The 23,931-nt window shown below is 37.6% G+C and overlaps 1 protein-coding gene across 3 annotated transcripts in view; it reads left to right on the top strand.

The window, feature by feature from the left end:
• The window catches only part of RANBP17 (RAN binding protein 17), a 315,430-nt gene that overhangs the window by 260,917 nt on the left and 30,582 nt on the right, over positions 1 to 23,931 (top strand). For all 3 annotated transcript variants that reach the window (XR_009407432.1, XM_059417349.1, XM_059417350.1), the window contains 4 exons: positions 5 to 112; positions 2,926 to 3,008; positions 13,136 to 13,350; positions 15,517 to 15,655. Coding sequence is in view for 2 of the 3 variants with exons in the window: in XM_059417349.1 (XP_059273332.1) it covers positions 5 to 112; positions 2,926 to 3,008; positions 13,136 to 13,350; positions 15,517 to 15,655 (545 nt within the window). In the remaining variant the exon portion in view is untranslated. The remainder of the gene's footprint in view (positions 1 to 4; positions 113 to 2,925; positions 3,009 to 13,135; positions 13,351 to 15,516; positions 15,656 to 23,931) is intronic.

Raw genomic sequence — 23,931 nt, forward strand, 5'->3', positions numbered from 1 at the left:
AAAGGTATCCCACGTATCTTCCCATTCTTCAGAGGACGATCGAGCGGTGGTATGGTGAGCCAGCATGTACCACTCCCATCTTAAAACTTATGGCAGAACTGATGCAAAATAGGTAAGAAGTGCACTGGGGGAGGGGGAAAAATCACTGTTTGATGGCATCTCCAGAGGTCAGATTTTCCTGCCTGGTATGTGTATATTCGCTTAGCAAGAACTCAGGAACCAGAAGTTTTCAAATAATCAGTGAAAGCCATAGAATCAGAGCCCCAAGGTCGAGACCTCTTGGGGGGAAAAACATAGTACACTTAGGTGTATGAGATGGAAGACTACAGCCACCATTATTTAAAACAGTCAAAGACGCAGATGGAGGTAGGGCAGCTATTTTAACTCTTTCACTGCTTAACTGCAATTCCATGTACTCTTGAAGCAGGAAAGAAGTTTAGAGGTCTCTGAGTTGAGCTGCTTCTTTATGAAGAAGGAGCCTGAGACCCAGAGCAGTTCATGGACTCATAGTTCATCTCAGGAGCCCCCGGGATTGTCCCTGCTTTGACTCCTAAGTTATCCTTCTCCCTCTTTGCCAGTGTGCACCTGTGTGGATGATTTATGTGCTCAACCTTCTCATTAAGTAGTGATGACAGTAAACAAGGGTGCATATCTGTTTGAATTAGTGTTTTCATTTGAGAGTCCGGAGGTAAATACCCAATAGTGGGAACTGCTGGGTCATCTGGTAGTTCTAGTTTTAATTTTTTGAGCACCCTCTGTACCACTTTCCACAGTGGCTACACCGTTTTGCCTTCCACCAACAGTGCCCAGGGGTTCCTTTTTCTCCACATTCTCACCATTGCTTGTTATTTCTTGTCTTTTTGACTCTAGCCATTGTAACAGGTGTAAGGTGTAATCACGTAGTGGTTCTGAAACTAATATGACACTAAATGTTAATTACACTTCAATAAAAATTTTTAAGACTGAAACAAATGGCAGCTACAACACTTCCTTTTTTGGCAACTACAACATGTCTTAGAAATTGCCTAAAAACGTAAAAATAAAAAAAAATTGCCCAGTTGACCTTATAATTGCACAGACGAGCAGAGATTCAAATACTCTGTGTATAAATATTAACAAAGATGTAGCTAAAAGAGAAAAACTGCAGAAAGCTAACTGGTTTTACCTCTTTAAAATATGTCATTGTGAATATGGCGTTGCACCAAATTACCTGTCACTTAGCCATCCTGTTTCATCAGTTCCTCTTTGTAAACTGCATGTTGGAAGGGAACTAGCCAGACAGAGAAGGACTATGGACTACAGCTGTAATTCAGCTCTTGTGCTGGGCTTTTCCCAGTAATAATTTAAAGTCTATTAAACAAGAGGTAGGAAAAGACCTGGCAAATAAAGAAATGTGAGTATAAATCTTTTTGAGGCTGTTTGTTTTTTTAAACTATTCTCATATTCTTATATGTATCTTAGATACTAAAGGAAGGGTACCTATGTATTTCATATTAGAAATTTGTTTTTGATTATGATGTTTTCAACCAGATAATTGATATTATATATTGCAGCTTTAACATTTAATACTAAATGAAAAAATCATTGCAGTATATATTTTATACCTGCCGTAGGCAAATGATTCATATCTATCTTCCATAATTGTTATATAATAAGTTCCTAGTGAAAATCCGTAATCTCAGAAAATGTTATCTTGTCTATATTTCTCCAGAATCCAATATGAATTATGTATGTTCATTTTCTTTAGTCAGTAATTATATGCCAACTATCAAAAGATCACAGTATTTCTAATCAGTTATCATTGTACCTTATACTAAAGCATTTTGAAAAAGCGTGGGGAAGCAACAATTCATCATTCCTGGCAAAAGGACTTTAGCAAGTATCTTTGCTTTTTTGGCATTTCTTTGCTAAGACCTGCTTTCATATTTTTTGCTAGTCCTTTAAAAATATATACCACTACTTTTTGAAAGCACAGAGACCAGGCATATCAGAACCAACTAAAGACAAATTGATGTTTAAAAAAAGTATGATGTCAGGATGGTCTATCAGTCCTTTATCCTGTTCATATTGTTCTGTACCCATCGGAAACCAGGGAAGTAGAATTGTTCTCATTTAGAACTTGGGACTTCTCTTTCTTTGAGCTATGTGCCATGGAAACTATAGTCTGAATGGGATTTAATGTATTTGAAATATGCCTAAAGTATCAGATGATTCATTATGCATATAAGTAGTATTAAAAGTACACAGGCCTTCTGTCACTTTAGAATTTGTTTTAAAAATATGGATGGAGCACTACAGGAGGTTACAAATGCAAACCTCTAGCCAGGTATTTATATAAACTTACATACACACCCCTGTATTTCTTTATTACTCTCTGTCAACCGCTTTGCATGAAAAGAAAAGAGAGGAGGAGGTCTGCCATATAGGATGTCAAGATAATAGTTTTGATAGATAAAAGTGAATTCTTTGAATCAGCAAATGAATGAAATTAACTCTTCTTAATTGTCCTAATGTCTTTATAGTGAGAAATCAGCATACATATTTTATCAACACTTGTTTAATGGAGTGGAATTTTTTTAAAAGGGTAATTGTAAGGGCACCTGGATGGCTTAGTCAGTTAAGCACTGACTCTTGGTTTCTGCTCAGGTCTTGATCTGGTGAGTTGTGAGATGGAGCCCCACCCTGAGCTCTGTGCTCAATGGAGAGTCTGCTTGAATTTCTCACCCTCTGCCCCTCTCCACACTCACACTCATGTGTGCAGGCACACGGTCTCCCTCTCAAAAAAAAAGTAAATAAATAAATCTTTTTTTTTTTTAAAGGGATAGTTGTACTCTGCTACTTCTAATCAATGGAAATGCTAAGCACTTTCCATCTACATTTGGTTTCTTTACATATAGAGTCTGATTTTTTTGCTGTATTTCTTAGATCCCAGCGTTTGAATTTTGATGTATCATCTCCTAATGGAATTCTTCTCTTCAGAGAAGCTAGTAAAATGATTTGCACTTATGGTGAGTATCTTTTTTCCATATTTGTCTCAGCAATATAACTTTATCTCTTTGGAGAAAAGAAAGATGTTAGTTATTTTGTTCTTTTGAACCTTCCTATCTGTATGTATGAATTTGTGAAGTGGGTAATCGCAGTGCGGAAAGCCAGGTATAGCTATCATATTGGCATCAAAAGTAAGTAAGCAGCACGCCTTTGATTACAAATCATGCCTGACCAACTTGATGAATCTCTTGGATAAAATTGCAGTGTCAGTAAGCAAAGGGAATACACTAGATAGAGTATTGAAAAGGTATAGATAGTCAAAATTGCCGAAAGTTCCATCAGGGAATTTGCTATTATGAATCAAGGAACGCTTAGGCTAGTATGTCACCAACACTGAATTTTGGAAAGATATCCTCCTGAAGAGCAGTAAATATTTTATGACAGGGAATTTGGGGGCACTGCACCCTTAGAATCAGAGTTCTCTATTAAAACTAGTCCTGTTCAGTTATTGTCCAAAAAATTCAGTTAGCAGTTAGACTTGAGCCTTAGGACTACCATAAACCCTAATTCTTGCCAATTCTGACAGCTTCATCAAGGAATTCCTCAACTCTGAGATCTTTTTGGAACTTGGGAATTGGGGGAGGCTGGATAAGAATCCTCTGTTCTAGTCTGCCCCCATGCTGGCTGGATGCGGCCTACAGGCTGGGCTCAATGCGGTGCTCTTCTTGAGAGATGGTTCCCTGGGTCCTCTCCTCTTAGTCTGTGTTTCCTTTTTTGGCTGTTGGTTCTTTTTTTTCCAAATCAGTAGCCAACTCTGAGTACACTTGGTCTCAAAAATTACCTGTAATTCTATTTTTTTTTTTTGAGCACCTTGAAACAGATTTTACAAAATTTTGTAAAGCCTCTTTAAATGTTTGTGAGTGTGAGTGTGTGCACACATATGCATAGGAACAACCACTAAAAGTGTATCACCTTTAAAAGTAAAAGCCTGTTTTGGTTTGGTTTGGTTTGGTTTGGTTTGGTTTGGTTTGATTAAAAAAAAAAGAAAAACAAAAAGTGTTTTCACTTCAATTCAAAACCCACTCTGGATAATCATCTAAATGCATTATACACCTTTGTTAAAAATGCTTGGTCTTAACTGTGCATTTGATTTTTAGAGTTTGAGACAAGTGTATGAAAACTACATAAAGCACCTATTTAAGGCAGTAACCTTGCACTCTCCTATATTCATCTGTACCAGCAACTACATTGTCACAATTTTATTTATCTGTTGAAAATAGACACTTTAGAATCAAATAAAATAGAAATGCTTTGCCTCCTAAAGGTAAAAACGAACCTCTTCTCGAATATTCTCAATACAGTTCACTGTATTTCCAGTGTATATCTAACTCCTTTCATTGTTTTACGTTTCTGGACATTTTCCAAAGCAGTATCTTAGAAAAAGCATAGTTTTGGGGATACCTGTGTGACTTAGTTGGCTAAGCATCCAACTCTTGATGTCAGCTCAGATCTTGATCTCAGAGTTGTGAATTCAGGGCCCCCACTGGGCTCCACACTGGGTATGGGCCTACTAAAAAAGAAAAGAAAAGAAAAGGCACAGTTTTTGGAAATTAAAAGCTCTGAGTCCCAATACCAACCCTTATTAACTCCATGTCCCTCATTCAAGACACCATACTTCTTTGTTCCTAGTTTTCTCATACACAAAATTAGGAATAATGACTACCTCCTGACCTGCCCATCTATTTAGAAGAGGTGGTTAAATGAGCTACTCCAGGTAAAGGGCTTGGCACAGGGTGTGACATGGAATAGCGTTTGGTGAACATGCATTTCCTTGGTCCAAAGCCTTTCTCTTACATTCACAGAACCAGCTTTCTTTGGACAGGGCCCCACTGACCACATCACTTTTTGGTTCTGCTTCTGCTGGGACCACAGTGTCCTGCTTCCTTCTGCCTATAATAAGTGCTTAGCTTCTATTTCCTTGCTTTTAAAAAGGAAATAATACTTCTTATTAGGGAAAAATATATGTATAAGAATTGCTTAGTAGTTGATAGAGCTTTAACTCTAGAAATATCAGATTTCTGTTATGAATCACAATTGTATCTTCTTTTTCTGGATCAGGTTTCTTTCACTGAGTGTAATTTTTCCTTTGGGGCTTATTCACTATTGCAGTAGAACTGATAAGAGCAGTGACTTTCTCATCCAGTGTTACTGGACCTCTAGGACAGAATGTATGTCCAGCAAGTGACACCAGAAACAATCTCAGAACAATGCCAAATCTATAGGCTTCAAAAGCTACCCAGTCTTCCGTCCCGTTGTCCGATGTAGGCAAAAGCATTGTAGCAAAAGCTGAGAAACTTGACTGTGTGAGGATTACATTGGAGGAAGAAGAGGAGCAGACAGAAGGAGAGAGAGGAAGAGTGAAAAGAAGAGAAAGGAGGTAAAATAGAAAAGAGAAAAAAGCATTCTTGAAAAGGAAAGCCAATATGCTTTTTTTTTTTACCCTAAAGAAAAACTAGGGGATTAAAGCAAGGCTCTGCACCTTGGCTTGGACTCATAATAATGGTAGCTTTTATTTTTTAATCAGCTCTTAACATGACTGCTCCTACGCTAGACCATTTATCATTCATTAGCCTACTGAGTCCTCAAAGTGGGTATTATTTTCTGCCACTCAGTACTCATTTGGCCTTGGCCAAGTTGCTTAGCCTTTCTTGCTTCAGTCTCCTATTAGATGGAGAAAAGAATACCTGCTTCATAAGGTGGGCATGAGGATTCAGTCCAGTAGAGCATGGCGAGCTCTTAGACCAGTTAGCTTCTGGGATGACTGTGAGGAAGAAACTGAAGCTCGCCAAAGACTGCATAGTTAGCAAGCAGTTGAATTTGAATTTCATTCAGAGTCTGAATAACTGTAAATGATAGTCCTATCGGGCTCCATAGTCCTTAGTGCTACCCAGGAGCTGCCACAGCAAGTTCGTGCCTTGGATATTTCTGAGGAAGCACAGTTCTTTAAAGGATGGTGATTTCTGTCCTAAAGCTTAAGGGAAACCAAAGGCTCAGTGGAAAAATGTCTTCTGCCCTCCACTGATTCCCATATTGGCCACCATCAGCCAAGCTGATTTGATCTCTCTTCACCCCCTTAATGTTTTATTACTCATGCTTTTACCTCTGGAGACTGTAATGTGCTCAAGGAGGGAGATCATGTGGTCCCCATCCAGGAGGCTAGAAGATGAGGGAGAGTGTGACTGGGAGGGCACAGAAGAGCAGCTTTATTTATTTCTTTGGTAAGCCAAGTGGAAGGGAGGGGAAACCTATGGAGAAAAGAGGCCAGAACATTCTGTGATCCCTTCTGTCCCCATCTTGACTGGGTTTCTTCTCTGCTCACGTCTCATGGGCAGTGTTTGGACAGTCAGTGGTTGGGGTGGTGCAGAGCCAGGAGACTCTTTTTCATGTAAGCACCTGATTTGTTGCATATTTTGTGGAATACCTGTACCTTTCCTGCTCCGTGAGACTGGCAGAAAAATAATACTTTTGATATGCTGTTTTATTTATCTGCATTCTGTCATGATATACTTTGATGTAAGTTTTTAATTTTGCTTCAGCTCTCAGCTATTCTCGCCGTTACAGCTCAGGGTCAGCAATGAGGTTAGCCACAGTAGCACAAAACAATTTCCTGTTTGTACTGCCCAGGTAACACTTGGATGAGGATTAAATTTTACCACATTTTCTACTAGCCCAAGCCTATTATTTCTAATGAGTTTTAAATTGCTTCAAGAACATGTATTTCAAAACTTAGTGCTGTGATCCATTCAGCCTGAGCAACTTAATAAAAGAAATTTCTTTCTTAAATTTTTGGTTAAAATGTTGCATGCAGTGTAATAAATGTTATTACTTTGGAAACCTACTTCTCAGTTTTAAGAACTGGATGTTTTTTATGCTCAATTTCCATTTGTCTAATCTTTTCTTCCCTTAGCCTCTGGGTACTGGTATCTTTAGTGACATCTATTGGTTGAAGAGTGCACAGAAGGGAGAAATAAGGATTATTCTCATAAGACTAGCCAAAATGGAACTGCTTTTATTTCTTCCTTAGATACCTGATTTAAGAAAGCTCAGTGTGTGAAAATCTAAACTTTAAAAATGGATGGAACAGTTACGATTACTCACTACATATAAGAATTTACATCAGGGTTCTTTAAAGCAGTATATATGCCCCGGGTGCATTTAAGGTATGACTTAATCGTATGCTTAAATTGGATTTGAAAAGCAATGTACAAGCCACTGTTATTTATTGTGACCTAGAAAACAGACCAGTGGTTTTCCAGCTGGGATTTGCAGAGCCCAAGAGATCTCTGAAAGTACCATGGAGGCTCTCCAAATAGCAGGGAAGAAGGCACTCTCTTACCACCTTGACCAGAACCACCCGCTATGTAGTTGCACTAGGGTTTGTTTGTAGAAAAGATCGTCTTTTGAAAAGGTGATACATATTTTTTTTTTAAAGAACTTGGAAACTACTGCCGTGTACTATTAGAAGCATTGTAAGAATAAAGGATTATGATTGTATATTTATGTTTGAATGACTACAAAAAGATGGTTGAAGAACGCATTGGTCTTGAAATAACTAGAGACTTCATAAAATGTCACCAGGAAATAATAGTTCTGGAAAACAAACTGTCCAGGAACACGCACGTGGCCATAGATCCTATCTGAAACTTGCTTGAAGTGACAGAGTGACAAGAAAATAGTAGAGAGTAGGACAGTAAAGCTCATGAAAGTCTTCTGAAGGCAGTGGAATGATCGACCCCTTGAGGATCCCAGCACCAGGATCAGGTGGCTTACAAAAGCAAGACCTCAAGGAACACGATCCACGCCAGATCCACACATGCTGGATGTAGCTCCCCTTTGCACACAAGCAGGAAGTACTGAGTAAGCTGTCAGATAAGTGAAGGTGATCTCCAGACACATGTACACTGTTTAGTGGATTCTTTCATCCAGGCAGCTAGCATTTATTGAGCATTTACTATGTGTCTGATGCTGTGAAAGTTACAAGAAATAGGAAAAGAAATAAGACACACAGAAAAAAGAATCTTACTGATTCTTCCCCTTGATGACGCTGAGTCCAGCAGGGTATTCAATCAAGTAAATGAAGACTTAATTAAGGCTGCATCATGCTCACGTTTATGCTTGAGAAGCGTAAGAAGTTTCTAACTCAAACTGAGGTGTCAAACAAGGAAGTAGCTTTTGAAGGAATAGGATAAGGCCCAGAAGTTTGAAGATGTATTTCCAGCAGATGGTAGCTTTTACAAAATTCTATGAATATAATATATTAGCGTGGTATTAGCAAACAGCAGAATTTCAAAATTGCTATAGCGAATAGAAAGTGAAAATTCTGATGATCTCATCATTCAGAGGGAAGCATGATTAACAGTTTAGTGTGTGTTTTCTATACTTTTTTATGTGTGTATATAGATATATTTTTCCAAAAGTGATATTATAATACACTTGCTATATGTAATTTGCCTTTTTTTACTTATATCATGGCCATATTAATATATATAAATTGTTCCATATTAATATATAAATATTCCATATTAGTATATACATTATATATATTCCATATTAATATATATAAATTTACCATATCTTTTTTTTTAAGTTTTTTTAAGTTTATTTATTTAAGTGATTTCTACACCAATGTGGGCTCAAACTCACAACCCCGAGATTAAGAGTCACACATTGCCCTGACTGAGCCAGCTAGGTGTCCTTACCGTAGCTTCTTAAATAGCTGTAAAATATTACATTTTATGGTCATACTATAGTTTGTTTATTCCCCTTTTATAAATGTAACTTTTTATAAACATGTAATTTTTCACTACTGGACTCTTTGTGTCAGTAAGCAACTTTGTACATTTAGCTCTGTGAGCTTCATTCATTCAGCAGATATACCCTGGGAACAGCAGGCACTGTTCCGGACTTTTCAGATACATTTGTGAGCAAAGCAGTAAAAGACATTATTTAGTATGTTAGAAGGTAGTAAGTGCAATGGAGAAAAGGAAGAAAGAAAGAAAGGAGAAGGAATATTAGAAGTACCAGGGATTAGAAAACATGTTACAGTAAATTAAGTAAAGTGCCAGAGATAAGCCTCATTGAGAAGATGAAAGTGTAGAAGAGGAGATTTTGCATTTTTTAATGGAAATCCTCTGAATCTAGATCTTGAGACTTGTCTAGAAGGGCACTTCTGAATGCTGGAATCTAATCCCAAAAAACCAAAGCAACAACAAAAATGGTTTCTCAGAAAAGGACAGAGAATATAAAAAAGAAAAAACCAAACAATGTAAGTTAATAATGAGGAAAATATTTCTAATAAGCTGAGTTCTGTGTATCAGGAGTCCTCTGTGCTTCTCAGTTTTTTCCCCCTCATTATTTAGTGAGATTTCTTTTCCTGCCACGCCTGTACCAAGTTAGAGCAAAAGCAATTCCATGGCACGTGTGTCCCCAACTCTTGCCCAGGATGGCCTTTGGCTAGATCATCTGTTCACTTCACAGTGTTTTTTCCCTGAGGCCTAGGGCAGCCTCTGCACCCACCCTAACCCCCACCCTCGCGCTAGACCTAATGGTAAGAATGCAACAGTACCTCATTCCCCTGCATGCAGTTATGGCCTTATAGTCAGTGAGAAACGATTAGAGATTTTCCTTTTGATTCTAAACTCTGGAAGTCTTTATTTCATTAAGGAAAGGATCATTTTCTTTTGTGCTGGGACAGAGGTACCAAAGTGTCAACTGTCACTGGCTTTGGTGGCAGGCAGGCCAACCCTGCCTTCACTGCCAGCTGTCCGTTGATATCATGGAGATCTCCTTTCCAGAATCTTCCATCTCCAAGGAAGGAAGGAGGTGGGACTGGCCAGGCATGGGGTGCAACAGGGAAGCAAGGATGACTGTCACACCCCTAAAGGAACTTCAAAACCAAACTTCGGCCCTGTTACTTTTGTTTACAGTCATGTGAATCTGACTGCGAGATTTTAAGCTATATGAGGGCAGGGCATCCAATTTCAATTAAGTATTGTTGAACAATAACACATATTGAACAGAGTTGAATTATAGTGAATAAGTAACTTGGCCGAGCCTTCTCTTCCATGATCCTTCATCACCACCACAGAATGCCGAGGCCCTTGAGCACAGTGAGATGCAGTTTCCTATTTCGAAAGTATTACTCATTCCACTTTGCCAAAATCATGATGGTAACCATCATACTAATTAATTTATTTAATTAAAATAAATTAACACAGATGTGTCTGAAACAGCCCAAAGGCAAGCTATGTATATGAAGTTGCAACTTTAGCACAGAAATAAAAGTTGCAATTCTAAATAAGTAATCCTTAATGAAGGTTATACAACACTTTAAGATCAAAATTTCTCTCCTGTCACAGTTCTAGGTCTGCCTCTTCCATCTTTTGCTGCAGAATATAAGACCTTTAATTCTCCTATAAGGACATCAGCATAAAAAGGCCCCAAAAGGTGACCTGATTTTCTCCCTTTGACCCTGGCCTTTACAGCAAACCAAATGTGTAGACCATGCATACCCCCAAACTACCCTAGCTCTTGTCATCACATGTAAGCAGTGCTTTTCTTTTAAGGGGAAAGAGAGGGTGAGGGTATGCCTACCTTGGTTTGTACTGAATTTGAGGCAAAGGTAGAATAGCAGTGGTTGAGAACTTTCTTCTTCAACACCTTGCTTTCTCAGACCTCCATACCCATGTGTTTGATCTACCTGGTGCACACTCCTCCCCCTCCAAGTCTTCCTGGAAAACTGTGTTTGACCCTTGAGAAATAACCTGTGCTGTGAAGCCTTTCCCCACTGCCCTCCTGCCCAAAGTCGATCTCTTCTTCTGTTCTCCTAACATTTTAGCACAGCTCTCTGTGTTTGTCAGATTGTATGGGATTCTTGATTTATAGATCTTTTTCCCTCACCAGACTGAACTTCCTCAGAGTACAGATTTTATTTCATTCATTTATTTACCCTAGCATCTCACAAGTAGCAGCTGTTAAGTAAATGCGGTCATATTGAGTTGAATCTTTACAGAACTTACTATAGATCTCTAAGGTAAGTTAGGTTGAGGTCATGAGAGAGGGTACGGAATTTGTATGGAGGAAATCCCAAGATCTGTCTGAGCCTTCTAGTCTAAAGGTGTTGGTCAGGTATTGTCATTTACATGTTTAAGTTATAAGCAAAGCCTTGTGGGCTCATAGGGATGTACAGAAGAAAACCTGCCCACGGAGATGTTTCAGCAAGGCATAACAAGGGGAGGAAAGTTTTGCCATGAGCCAGATCTGTGTTTCATGGTCCACCAGAAGTATTGGTCCTTCTTTTTTTTTTTTTAAGATTTTATTTATTTTTTTGACAGAGAGAGAGAGCACAAGCAGGGGGAGAGTCAGAGGGAGAGGGAGAAGCAGGTTTCCCACAAAGTGGGGGAAGCCCGATATGGGACTCGATCCCAGGAATCCGGGATCATGACCTGATTCGAAGGCAGTGGCTTAACCAACTGAGCCACCCAGGCGTCCCTAATATTGGTCCTTCTTAACCCATTAGTACACATGTGGTTTCTGTAGTAGACACATCAGTCAGGGCCCAAACAGGGAGAAACAAGCACTGTGACATTTACAGAATAGGGAATTTATTTCATGAATTAGATGTTGGGGGAAAATGGGAAAATAGGTTAAAAGGGAGAATTGAAAGTTCAGGAGAAAAATCATTCACCGGCCTTCCTGAAACAATGGCATGGATAGACAAGTTGGAGCTCACAGGAAGTCCCACACTAGAAGCTGCTGGTGTGGGACCATGAAAGAATGTGGGGTGAGAGGGAACTGGTGTAGCATAGCTGTCAGTGGAAGACTGTTGCCTCTGCACAGCTGCCATTCTGGAAGTTTGCTGCCAAGTAGTTGGTGATGGTCTTGGAATCATTCATCAGCAAGGCTGTAGTTCTAGTTACAGAGGACAGAAGAACAAGGACAAAGTGAAACCCAGTGGCATTTCTACCATTTTTTCTCACTGTTACAGTGACCTTGAAAAAACTTGGCTGCTACATCACTGGGACCTTTCAAATCTCACATGATTTCTCTTTTGCCCAATTCTAGTCCACAACCATACAAGGAAATGGGTTCTGGGAAATATAATTCTTATGTAGCCCGATTGATACAGTACCACACCACAACAATATACCTCTAAATATTCTGAGTTGAATTTAGTTTCAATTTTAAAAGCAGTACTCACATAAATAGGAAAAAACAGAGGTAAAAAACATGTATGACTTTATAGTTTTTTGGACAACGTTCTTGGATATTGCCTAGAAACGTGTCTTACCTAGCACACATTTCAAAAACAGAAATTGTTGGTTATAAATACTAACTACTATAAAAAAAATCTTAAGGTGATTATATAAGCATTTCTTTGTCTTCTGATGGTCAACATAGAATTTATGTACAGTTTTTAAACAATCATCTCTTGAGAGCTTCCAAAAAATCATGTAAGGAAAAAAGGAAGTAACATTTGTTATGCACTGTGCAAAGAACTTATGTGTCTTATTTCATCTAATTCATATACCGAAACTGTGAGGCTCCTAAAAGTGAAATAACTCAAGATCAGATTCATGTAAAATTGTTGAAAATTCATCCCAGAGTTTAGAGTAACTTATAGCTCAGTCTAGGCTGCCTTTTTCTCTTGACTTAGTTGGTTATTTACTCCTATTTCTTAACATCTTATTGAAGAAGAGATAACATATAAAAGTATATAAAGTGAGCTAATCTTAATGAATGAACTCAATTTTTATGTATTCTTATAATAATCATATAATAATCACCTATTATATCTATGTATTCATATAATAATCTATGTATTCATATAATAATGATACAATAATCGCCATCCAGATAAAAATACAAAACTTTTCCAATACCCTTGATTGATTTTCCTTAGGACATTTGTACTTCTCAGGTAAACTGCCTTATATATTGATATTTTTCACCACGTGGGTGGTGTAATTCTTCAAACAATGATCGGAGGAAGTGAATGAAAATGAAAATGTTAAATAATGTGCCTTATAACTGCTTTGAATTACATCTCCTTATATCACTTTCTCTTTCTGCTTTTACCCTAAAACAGGTAATCAGATCCTGTCCCTTGGGAGCCTCTCAAAAGATCAGATTTATCCAATGAAACTCAAGGGCATCTCCATCTGCTATTCAGCTCTCAAATCTGCCTTGTGTGGAAATTATGTCAGCTTTGGCGTCTTCAAGTTGTATGGGGACAACCATTTTGACAATGTACTCCAGGCCTTTGTCAAAATGCTGCTGTCAGTGTCCCACAGCGACTTGCTGGTAAGCAGTTGTGCATCATGGGAGTCTTTGTGTGAAATGTGAAGTAACACCACCACGGGCTTGAAGTGGTTGTAATGAGGCCGGGGGAGTTAGAATAGCACCAGAACATTTTATGTTTTAGGACAGCGTCTTGATTCAACGTACAGAATTTGAACGACCATAGTGGTTCTGTGTACATAATTAAATGTACAGTTTTCGGGAGCTGCAGCTACCACGTCTGTCAGATGGGTCATCCAGAGTGCCCCAGGTTCAACAGCCAAAGAAAAATGTAATTAGCAGTTTCAATGAATTTCTTACAACTATGCTAATAATTCAAAGAAGGTCTGTTTCCTGGAGAAGAAATGGAGGATTGGCTACAGAATCTTTTCCTTCCTTCTTCCTTCTTCCTCCTCCTCCGCCTACTTCCCCTACTCTTTGGCCTTCCTTTCTGTGAAAATTCTGGTATGGCAGAAAGAGTGCTGAACTCAGAGTTAAGCATACGGGCGCATAGTCTCTACTCTGCCACTCACTAGTCATTTACCTTGAATAAATCACCTTCTCTATTTCTCCAGGCTTTAATTTCCTCACCTTTAAAATTAGTAAATTAAACAAAGTGATCTCTAGGTCCCTTTTCAACTCTACCATCTAGTTTCTATGATTTATGTCAGTGGTTTTCAAACTTTGAGGCCCATCAGAATCACCTCGGGTGCTTGTTGGAAATTTAAATTTCCAGGCTCCTCCACTGAGCTGTGTCATTATCAGACTTTTTTTAAACATCTCTGCCTGGTTACATAAAAGCTAATATATGCCCAATGTGGTTCCACTAATTACTTCCGTAACAGCCAAATTCGTGCTCAGGCTTAGTTCAGGCTTTTCCACCTGCTCCCTACCAAGGTTATAAGTAAGATCTAGGGGGCATTTGTTAAGTCAGCCCATATAAGAAATGCTCCTTGACAGGAATGGATGAATGGACTAGCAGAACCCTTTTCCACTGTTCTAAGCTAGTCTTAGAACCACATCTCAAGCCAGAGTGGTTTAGCCTCAGTAGTTGAATGGGATGCTCAATGAAGGCTACCCATACAACAGAAATTACAAAGTAGAAACTTGATTGAGATCAGGTGTGGGTTCTCATCAACAGGACTCTTCAATATCCAGAAAAACTGACTGTAGCTCCAGGAATTGCGCTAATCTTTTTTTTCTAACAGGCAAGCAAATCTCTAACTAATAATTCTCAAAATTAAGGGTGCATAGGACTCCCTTAACGTGCATGTTTAAAATGCTTGTCTTACCTCATTCCAGAGCATTTCCTGAGTGAGCCTAGAGTGGGGATCAGGAAACTGCATTTTTAATAAGCATTCCGTGTGATCTTATGGAAGTGGTCTTAATCCCACTTTAATAAATATTGCTCTGGCTTATTTCTCTTATGAGTGTTATGCTTCCTTGATATTGGTTTGAGTTCCATTTAAAGTTTTCCAGGTATCTTTCTCATGCACTTAACTTTTGTCTATAGTATATGGCAAATATTAAGCCATTGGCCAAATCATAATTTAGTTTGGTGGGTTGGCATTTGTAAGTAAAACAGACTATGTTATCATATCCTATTATAACAGCAAATACCTTCATTTAAAAAAAAGTCGGGGGTGGCCTGGGTGGCTCAGTGGGTTAAAGCCTCTGCCTTTGGCTCAGGTCATGATCCCAGGATCCTGGGATGGAGGCCTGCATCTGGCTCTTGCTCAGCAGGGAGCCTGCTTCCCTTCCTCTCTCTCTGCCTACTTGGGATCTCTGTCAAATAAATAAATAAAATCTTTAAAAAAAAAAAAAAGGCTGCATAGCCACTATTAGGTACTGTTCAGTGTTACAATATCCCCATCCAGAAAAATAATTCAGTCTTCTAAATTCCATACTACAGAGATTTTATTTGGATTTAAGTGTTAGCCATGTAAGGTGAAATTGAGAGTACTTACTGTGCTATAGCTTCAAATTAGGATTTCTAGAGATCAAGAGATTCCTTTTAGAACCCATTTAAATACTGAATTGTGAATTCTGATGTCATTTGTTCAGTTTATTTATTTTATATATTTGTGTTTAGGTAAGTTTACAATTTCCAGTATTATAAATGGCAGTTTCCACTAGACCTTAACATGACTTCTGCCTTCCTGTGGCTTGACAGTTGTCTCTGTGTTGTAGCAATATCGGAAACTGAGCCAGTCTTACTATCCACTCCTGGAATGTCTTACCCAGGACCACATGAGCTTCATCACCAACTTGGAGCCTCCTGTACTCCTGTATGTTCTCACATCGATCTCAGAGGGACTCACTACTCTTGGTAAGTATCACAGAGAATATACTTCCCAGAGGAAAAATTTGATTGTGTTCTCTTAATGTATATACTTGGTGAGATGGTCATCCTTAAAAGGGGAAAAGATTGTGTACCCAAACTGAAACATTATTTTATAATTATTACTTGCTAGCGAGAGACTGCCCTTTTTTCACATTTTGATGTAGCGCTTTTTTCTTAATCAGCTTAATTAAGGTATAATTAAGGTTTAATTTACACATAATAAAACTCATTGATTTTAAGTGAGCAGTTCAGTGACTACTGACAGATGTATGTACAGTCATAAACTACCACAACCAAGATATGGAACATTTTCTTCACCACAAAAAGCTCCCTTGTGCCCTTCTGATCAATCCCTTCCCCCCAGCCCCAGCCCCAGAGAACCACCATCTACTTTCTTTCACTATAGTTTGCATTTTCCAGATTTTTGTCTAAGTTGAAACACGGGATGTATAAACCTTTGTGTCTGGCTTCTTTGATATAGCATAATGCCTTTGAGATTTGTCCATGTAGTTTTACGAATCAGTTTACTCCTTTCTATTGCTGAGTGTTATCCCATTATACGGATTATCACAATTTATTTATATATTCACCAAGTGATAGCTATTTGGGTTGTTTCCATTGTTTGGTTATTTTGTACAATGCTACTATGAACATTCGTGTACAAGTCTTACTGTGGACAAATACCTAGGAATGGGATTTCTGAGTTGTATGCCAAGTGTATTTTTAACATTATTTTTTTTTAAAGATTTTATTTATTTATTTGACAGAGAGAAATCACAAGTAGATGGAGAGACAGGCAGAGAGAGAGAGAGGGAAGCAGGCTCTCCGCCAAGCAGAGAGCCCGATGCGGGACCCGATCCCAGGACCCTGAGATCATGACCTGAGCCGAAGGCAGCGGCTTAAACCACTGAGCCACCCAGGCGCCCTTTAACATTATTTTTTAAAAAAAGAAGACTACAACACTGTTTTCCAAAGTGACTGGACCATTTTGCTCTCCCCAGCAACGTATAAGGGCTCTAGTTTCCCTGTATCCTCCCTAACACTTGGCTATTATCAATCTTAAGTCTTAGCCATCTTAGTGGGTGTGAAGAATCTCATTGTAGTTTTAATATTTATTTCACTACTGAATAATGATTTGAACATCTTTTCATGCTTGTTTGCCATTCATGTATCTTTTTTTTTGGAAGTCTAATTTTTTTTTTTAGGAAGTCTAATTTTTTTCTTTTTCTTCTATAGTTCATGTCTTTTGGGTCCAAGCGTAAGAAATCTTTGCTTAACCTAAGGCCAGAAAGGTTGTTCCTATGTTTTCTTCCACAGGTTTTATAGTTTTTTATTCTTATGCTTAGGTCCATGATCCATTTCAGTTAAACTTTTTGTATATAGTATTATGTATGAGATAAAAGCTTTTTTTTAACATAAGGTCATTCAGTTGTTCTAGGATCTTTTGTTGAAAAATATCCTTTCTCTGTTGAATTACTTTGTGCCCATTCTATACTGTTCTGACTTTTACTTTTTTGTCCTAACATTTTGGTAAGTCTTAAGATCATATAGCATTAAACTCATATAGCATAGCCCTCTAGTTTTGTTTTCTTCTTTTAAAATTATCTTGACTATTCTGGGTCCTTTGTCTTTTTATGTAAGTTTTAGAGTCAGGTTGTCAGTTTCTCATGTTAGAGAAAAAAAAAGAATAAGGGAATTTTGGTGGGGATTGCATTGAATCTCTAGCCTAATTTGGGGCAATTGATGTATTAGCAATATTAAATGTTTAATTCCTGAAAATGGCATATCTGTCCATTTGTTTATATCTTTCTTAATTTTTCTCAGTAGCATTTTTGTAGCTTTGAATGTATGACTTGTACATATTTTGTTATATTTATAACAAATATTTTACCTTTTTATGGTATTGTACATGGTACTAAATTTTAATACCCTTTTGTTCTTGGCTACCATGTAGAATTGCAATTGATTTTTTTGTATGTTGACTTTATATCCTGCAGCCTTACTGCAGGATAAACTGACCTATTAATTATGGTGGTTTCTGTAGATGCCTTAAGATTTTCTACATAGGGGCACCTGGGTGGCTCAGTGGGTTAAGCCTCTTCCTTCAGCTCAGGTCATGATCTCAAGGTCTTGATCTCAAGCCCGCATCGGGCTCTCTGCTCAGCAGGGAGCCTGCTTCTCCCTCTCTCTCTGCCTGCCTCTCTGCCTACTTGTGGTCTCTGTCTGTGAAATAAATAAATAAAATCTTTAAAAAAAAAAAAAAGATTTTCTACATAGATGTATCTGCAAATAAATACAGTTTATCTCTTCCTTTCCAATCTGTATGGCTTTTATTTTTTTCTTGCCTTATCACACTGGTTAAGACCTACATGTAGTACAATGTTCAATAGACATAATGATAGCAGACATTTTTTTCTTGTCCTCAAGGAAATGTCTCCATTCATTCTTTTACCATTCAGTGTAACATTAGCTGCAGGTTTTTACATAGATGCTCTTTATCTTGTTAAGAAAATTCCCTTCCATTGTGGTTTTCTGAGGGTTATCAGGGATGAATATTGAATTTTATCAAATTATTTTTCTGCATCTACTGAGATGATCATGTGGTTTTTCTTTTTAGTTCTGTTTATACATTACATAATGTTGATCATCACATTGATGGATATTTGAATATTAAACCAATCTTACATTCCACCCTATGTTAAAACATATATCCTTCTTATATAAACTGAATCCAGCTTTCTAAAGTTTTGATACAGATTTTTATATCTATGTTCATGACAGATATTGATGTGTTATGTAGTTTTTCTATAGTTCTTCTTCCGTATCTTTTATTCTTTGTCTATTCCTCTATATCTTTGCCTTGTTTTGGTGTCATTCTAATCCCCTCATAAAATGACTTGGGAATTGTTCCCTCCTCTCCTATTTTCTTAAAAAGTTTGTGTAAAATTGTTATTAATTCTTAAATGTTTGATAGAACTCCCCAGTGAAGCTATTAGGCCTAGATTTTTTTAAGTAAGTTTTTAACTACAAATTAAACATTTCTAATGGATTTGGGCTACTCCAGTTATTTATTAGATCTGGGGTACATTTGGTAGTTTGGATCTTTAAAGGAGAAATTCCTTTAAAGTTCATCTGAAATTCATCTGACATTGACATAAAATTATTCATATTATCCCATTGTTCTACAATTTGATTTCTGTAAGATGTAGGATAATATTCCCTCTTTTATCCCTGAATTTGGCAATTTGTGTCCTTTTTTTTTTTTTTTTTGTCTTTCTTGATCATTCTGGCTGTAGATTTACCAGTGTTACTGCAGAGAATCAGCTTTCAGTTTTCATTGATTTTTATGTTATTTTTCTGTCTTTTAGTTCATTGACTGCATGTATGCCCTTTATTATTTCCTTCCCTCACTTTACTTTGCTTTTCCTTTTCTAATTTTTCAGATAGAAACTTAGATCACTGATTCTAGACCTTTCCTCTTTGCTAATAGACACATTTAATGCTTTCATCTAAGCACTGCTAAAGCTATTCGTCACAAAATTCTTATGTATTTGGGGTTTTTTTTTCTGTTCACTTTAAAAATATTTTCTAATTGTCCTGCTGATTTTACTGAGAGGCACAGTTTAATTTCAGTATATCCAGAGGTGTTTCTGAATCTGTTATTGATTCTAGTTTAATTCCATTATGGTCATAGGATATGCTCAATGATTGTTATAATGTTTATATTTATTATATCTTTTTTATGGTTCAGAATACAGTAAATGTTCCATGGGCACTTGAAATGACTGCATTCCATTGTTATCAGGAATAATGTCATATAGTGGTCTAAGACATTGATAATATTCAGGTTTTCTACATTCTTATTAGTTGTTTGTTTGTTTTTACTTAACCTATGAATTACCAGGAGAGAAGTGCTTAAGTCTAACTATAATCATAGGTTTTTCCATTTCTCCTTTCAGTTCTATCAGTTTTGATATAAAGCATTTTAAAGTTCTGTTATTAGGTATGTAAATATTTAGGATTGTTCTGTCCCTTGATGAGTTTTCCCCTTTATCATGAAAGGATCTCTATCTTTGGTGATACTTTTTTCTGAAAAGTACTTTGTCTAATATTACTAGCTTCTCTAGCTTTTTTTTGATTACTATGTCATCTTTTTCCATCATTTCATTTTTTTTTAAGATTTTATTTATTTGACACACAGAGGGGGATCACAAGTAGGCAGAGAGGCACGTGGAAGCAGGCTCCCCACTGAGCAGAGAGCCTGATATGGGGCTCAATCCTAGGACCCTGAGATCATGACCTGAGCTGAAGGCAGGGCCACCCAGGTACCCCATCATTTCATTTTTTATCTTCCTGTGTCTTTATATTTAAAGTTGGTTTCCTGTAGGTACCAGGTATTTTCTATTGATATTGTAACAATTTTTACAATCTTGCTCACTTAAACCAATGTAAATTTATTATCTTATAGCTATTCGGGTTTTTGTTTTTTGTTTTTTGTTTTTTTAGATTTTATTTATTTATTTATTTGAGAGACAGGGGGAGTGGGGGAGGGGCAGAGGTAAGCTCAGAGCTGAGGCAGGGCATGATCTGAGATCATAACCTGAGCCAAAATCAAGAGTGGGATGCCCAACCAACTGAACCACCCAGGCACCTCATCTTATAGTTCTTTCGGTCATAGATCTGACATGGGTCTCACTGTGCTAAAGTGAAGGTGTCAGAAGAACTATGTTCCTTTCTAGGGGAAATTCCATTTCCTTGCCTTTTCCAGTTTGTAGAGACTACCTAAATTCCTTACCTCATGGCCCCCAGCAAGATTGCATCTATAAGCATTCTTCCATAGATACATCTACCTCTGATTCTGATGTCTTCTCTTTCACTTTTAAGGGCCCTCAGGATTACATTGGGCCTATCCAGATACTCCAGGATAATCTCCCTATTTTTCACTCAACTAATTAGCGGTCCTTAATCTATCTGCAATCTTATTTATTCTTTGACGTGTAATCTAACATATTCACATGGACATAGAACATACTTGCCTAGCATGCAGCATATAGGTGGATCATACTTTTATATCAAATCTGACTATCTTGCCTTCTCATTAGTTTCAGCCATTTACATTTAACGTAATTACCAGTGTATTTGAGTTTAAATCTATAATATTGGTATTTGTTTTCTTTTTATTTGACTGAACTTTGTTTTTTCCTGCCTTCTTTTGGTTTGGATTAATTAACTGTTTCTTATGAATCCATTTTATATCCTCTGAGTTTATTAGCCAGACTTCTTTATTTTTAGTGGTACTCTAGGGTTTATAATCTACACCTTCAAATAATATCATCACAGTTTGCCTTCAGATAATAACAGTCTACCTTTTTCCCTCTATCTCCATTCCTTCTGGAACTCTAGCTACACATGTATTATATATATCTGTTATTATACAAACACTGAATAGAGAGGACTCCTTTACAGCTCTCAGAATTCTCTCAATGTATGTCTCCCACTCTCTGAAACTCTATCCCATGAGTTCTAGCTGCCTCACCCTTCCCAAGTTCAAATTGTTACTCTTCAATGCAGTGAGACTAATAGGCTTTGTTTGGGTTCCCCCTTCCAGGCCTGTAGCCTGGAAACTCCTTGGGGCAATAAGTTTCAGTGACTGTGTAGGTGTAACCTCATTTGTTTCCCTCCTCTCTGGTTTAATAGCCCTATACTGCTTGTTGTGCAATAATTGGAAAATGTTTCATATTTTTTCTGTTTTCTAGTTGTTTATGGCAGAACAAAAAAAATTCTCATAACAGTTAATCTTTCATGGACAGAAACTGAAGCCTTGTCTTTTCTTATTACAGTTTGGCTTGACATTCTTTTATCTCACATTGTAGTAATACTTAAAATTTTTGAATTAGTTGCAGGTGGCTTTGTTGTTCTCAAAGTGTGGTCTTGGGCCTAGAATCTGCATTTTCACAAGGCACTCAAGGGAGTCTTGATGGGGTGGCATTATGGAGGGAATACTGAATAAGTCCCAGAGCTACTACCACTTATCAAGTGTATGACTTTGGACAAGTACTCTGTGCCTGACGCTGTCATAGCTGTTTTCAAGATATGTACTTCGCCCTTATCTTTCTCAGAACCATGGGTTACATACCATAATAGTGCTATTTGTCCTGATTTTCTACTTGATTGCTCACTTCCAAAGGCCAGGAACAGTGTCGTGAAGTACCACTTTATTCCCAAAATCTACCATATTGTAAAAGCTCAATAAGTACTTATTGATTAAATCAGCTGGGTAATATTTTCATTATACAGATGAGTAAGCTGTGGCTCAGAGAAGCGAAAAAACTTGCACAAGTTCACACAACTAATAAAAGCCTGATCTAGGAGTCTTTCTAACTCTAAATTCCATTCCTCTTCACCGCACCACCCTGCTGGATCTGTCTGTCTAATACAGGTCACAGTTTGGCAGGTGAATCACACTCTGTGTCTTCAAGAAAAGAGACCATTGAAAGTAACCGCTTGGGTTTCTCCTTCTCCAACAATAATAGACCTGCAAAGAGGTATTTTTAGTTATTGTTTGGGTCACAAGCAGGTCTCAGTTCTGCTTTAGCCTCTGGAAAAAAATGAGAGGGGGGCACAAAAAATTTCAATCAGTGGTGGAATAATAACTCACCTAATATGCTTGTCATGATGCTAAAAAAAACTGGTACTTATCATCCATCAGCATTTTTAGTTTCAGGTCAGCTATAATATGGGGAAAGAGAAAGGTAAATGAGAAAAGAGATTATATTTTGTCTTTTTAATTACCCAGCCACCATCACCACCACCCCCCACCATACTTTTACATACAGAGACCAAGTGCAGGACTTACAAAAAGCTGCTTTTTGTAATGACTCTCAAGTCATTCATTCATTCATTATCAGTTGTGCACATACTGGGTACTTGACCATATTAAAGGGAACAAGACAGATAAGGTCTCTACTTATGTGAAGCTTCGAATTTAGAGAGAGAAGATAAACAATAAATAAATGAACACGCACACACAAAAAAGTCAAGTCATGACAAGTGCTAAACAAAGATGTCAAATAGTAGAATGACTGGAGAATGATTAAATGTGGCTTCTCTAGAAGAAGTGATCAGAAAAGGCCTCTGCAGTTTAGCTGGGGCAGGGATGGGGGTACATTCCAAGAAGAAGTTAAGCATGGCACAGGAGTCAACAACAAGAAATGGTGAAGGCAAATGAAAAGTTGAACCAACTGGAAACCACCAGACCTTTCCTCATCAAGTCTACAACTAATAAAAAGTTCATTATTAGTAGAGGATGTTGTTATTTTGAACACATTCTTGAATTGTAGAAAGTGGTATGGATATAACATGGGGTCAAAACATTCAGGAAACATTTAGAAACTTAGAGACCGTGTACATTAGTTTCTCCCACCAAAAACAGGCTAAAGATAAAAGAATGCTATGAATTAGCCAAAGTGATACCCTTGGTGTTTCAGGGATTGAAATAGCCAGGAAAACACATGGGAAGTGAAAAGGGGGACAGTACTGTGTACTGGGCACTATGGTAGTCTTTACACACTTGACCTTAATTGATTTTTACAAGGTCTTGCAAAGTAGGTGGTATTAAGCGCATTTTACAGAGGCGCACATTGAAGCTCCATAAAGTCAAAACGTCTAGAACACAGAGATTCAAACCTAGACCCACCTATTTCCAGAACTCCTGCACCACCCATACAGGCCATTTGTTCCTGAAATTGCCTTTCACACTGTATTTTTCCAAGACCACCTTCCTCTCTTCTGCCATGGTGGGAAATTTTGAGCCGAAGCCAAATTTCAGCTCAGCCCCATTATCATTCTCCTGACTCAGTTAAGCAACTCTTTCCTATCAGTTAACTTTTCAGAACAGCTTTCCGTGATGGGTCTTAGTGAGGCAGAGGGCTATTAATGATGCATGTGCTTCCTGTGGAGACTGGTTGCAGGAGAAAAGGAGCATTTGGTTGTTTTTAGTGCCAAACAGCAAGTTGCTGGAGAGGACAAAGTGCCTATTAGGCTAAAAAAATTGTATCTACAATCATCTAAGCACAGATGAATCCTTCTTAAAAGATTCTGAATACCAAGAACTAGGACAAAAAATGAAAATTCATGACTTCTGCCCATCCTTTTATGTCAGGAGAGTTTCATTATTTGAATCTCAAATAATAGCTTGAGCTGTGAATAAAGAAAACCAATAATAATACACAGTCCTCAGCACTATTCATTCTGGTTTTGAT

This window comes from Mustela nigripes, chromosome 12 (assembly GCF_022355385.1).
Source record: "Mustela nigripes isolate SB6536 chromosome 12, MUSNIG.SB6536, whole genome shotgun sequence".
NCBI lineage: Eukaryota > Metazoa > Chordata > Mammalia > Carnivora > Mustelidae > Mustela > Mustela nigripes.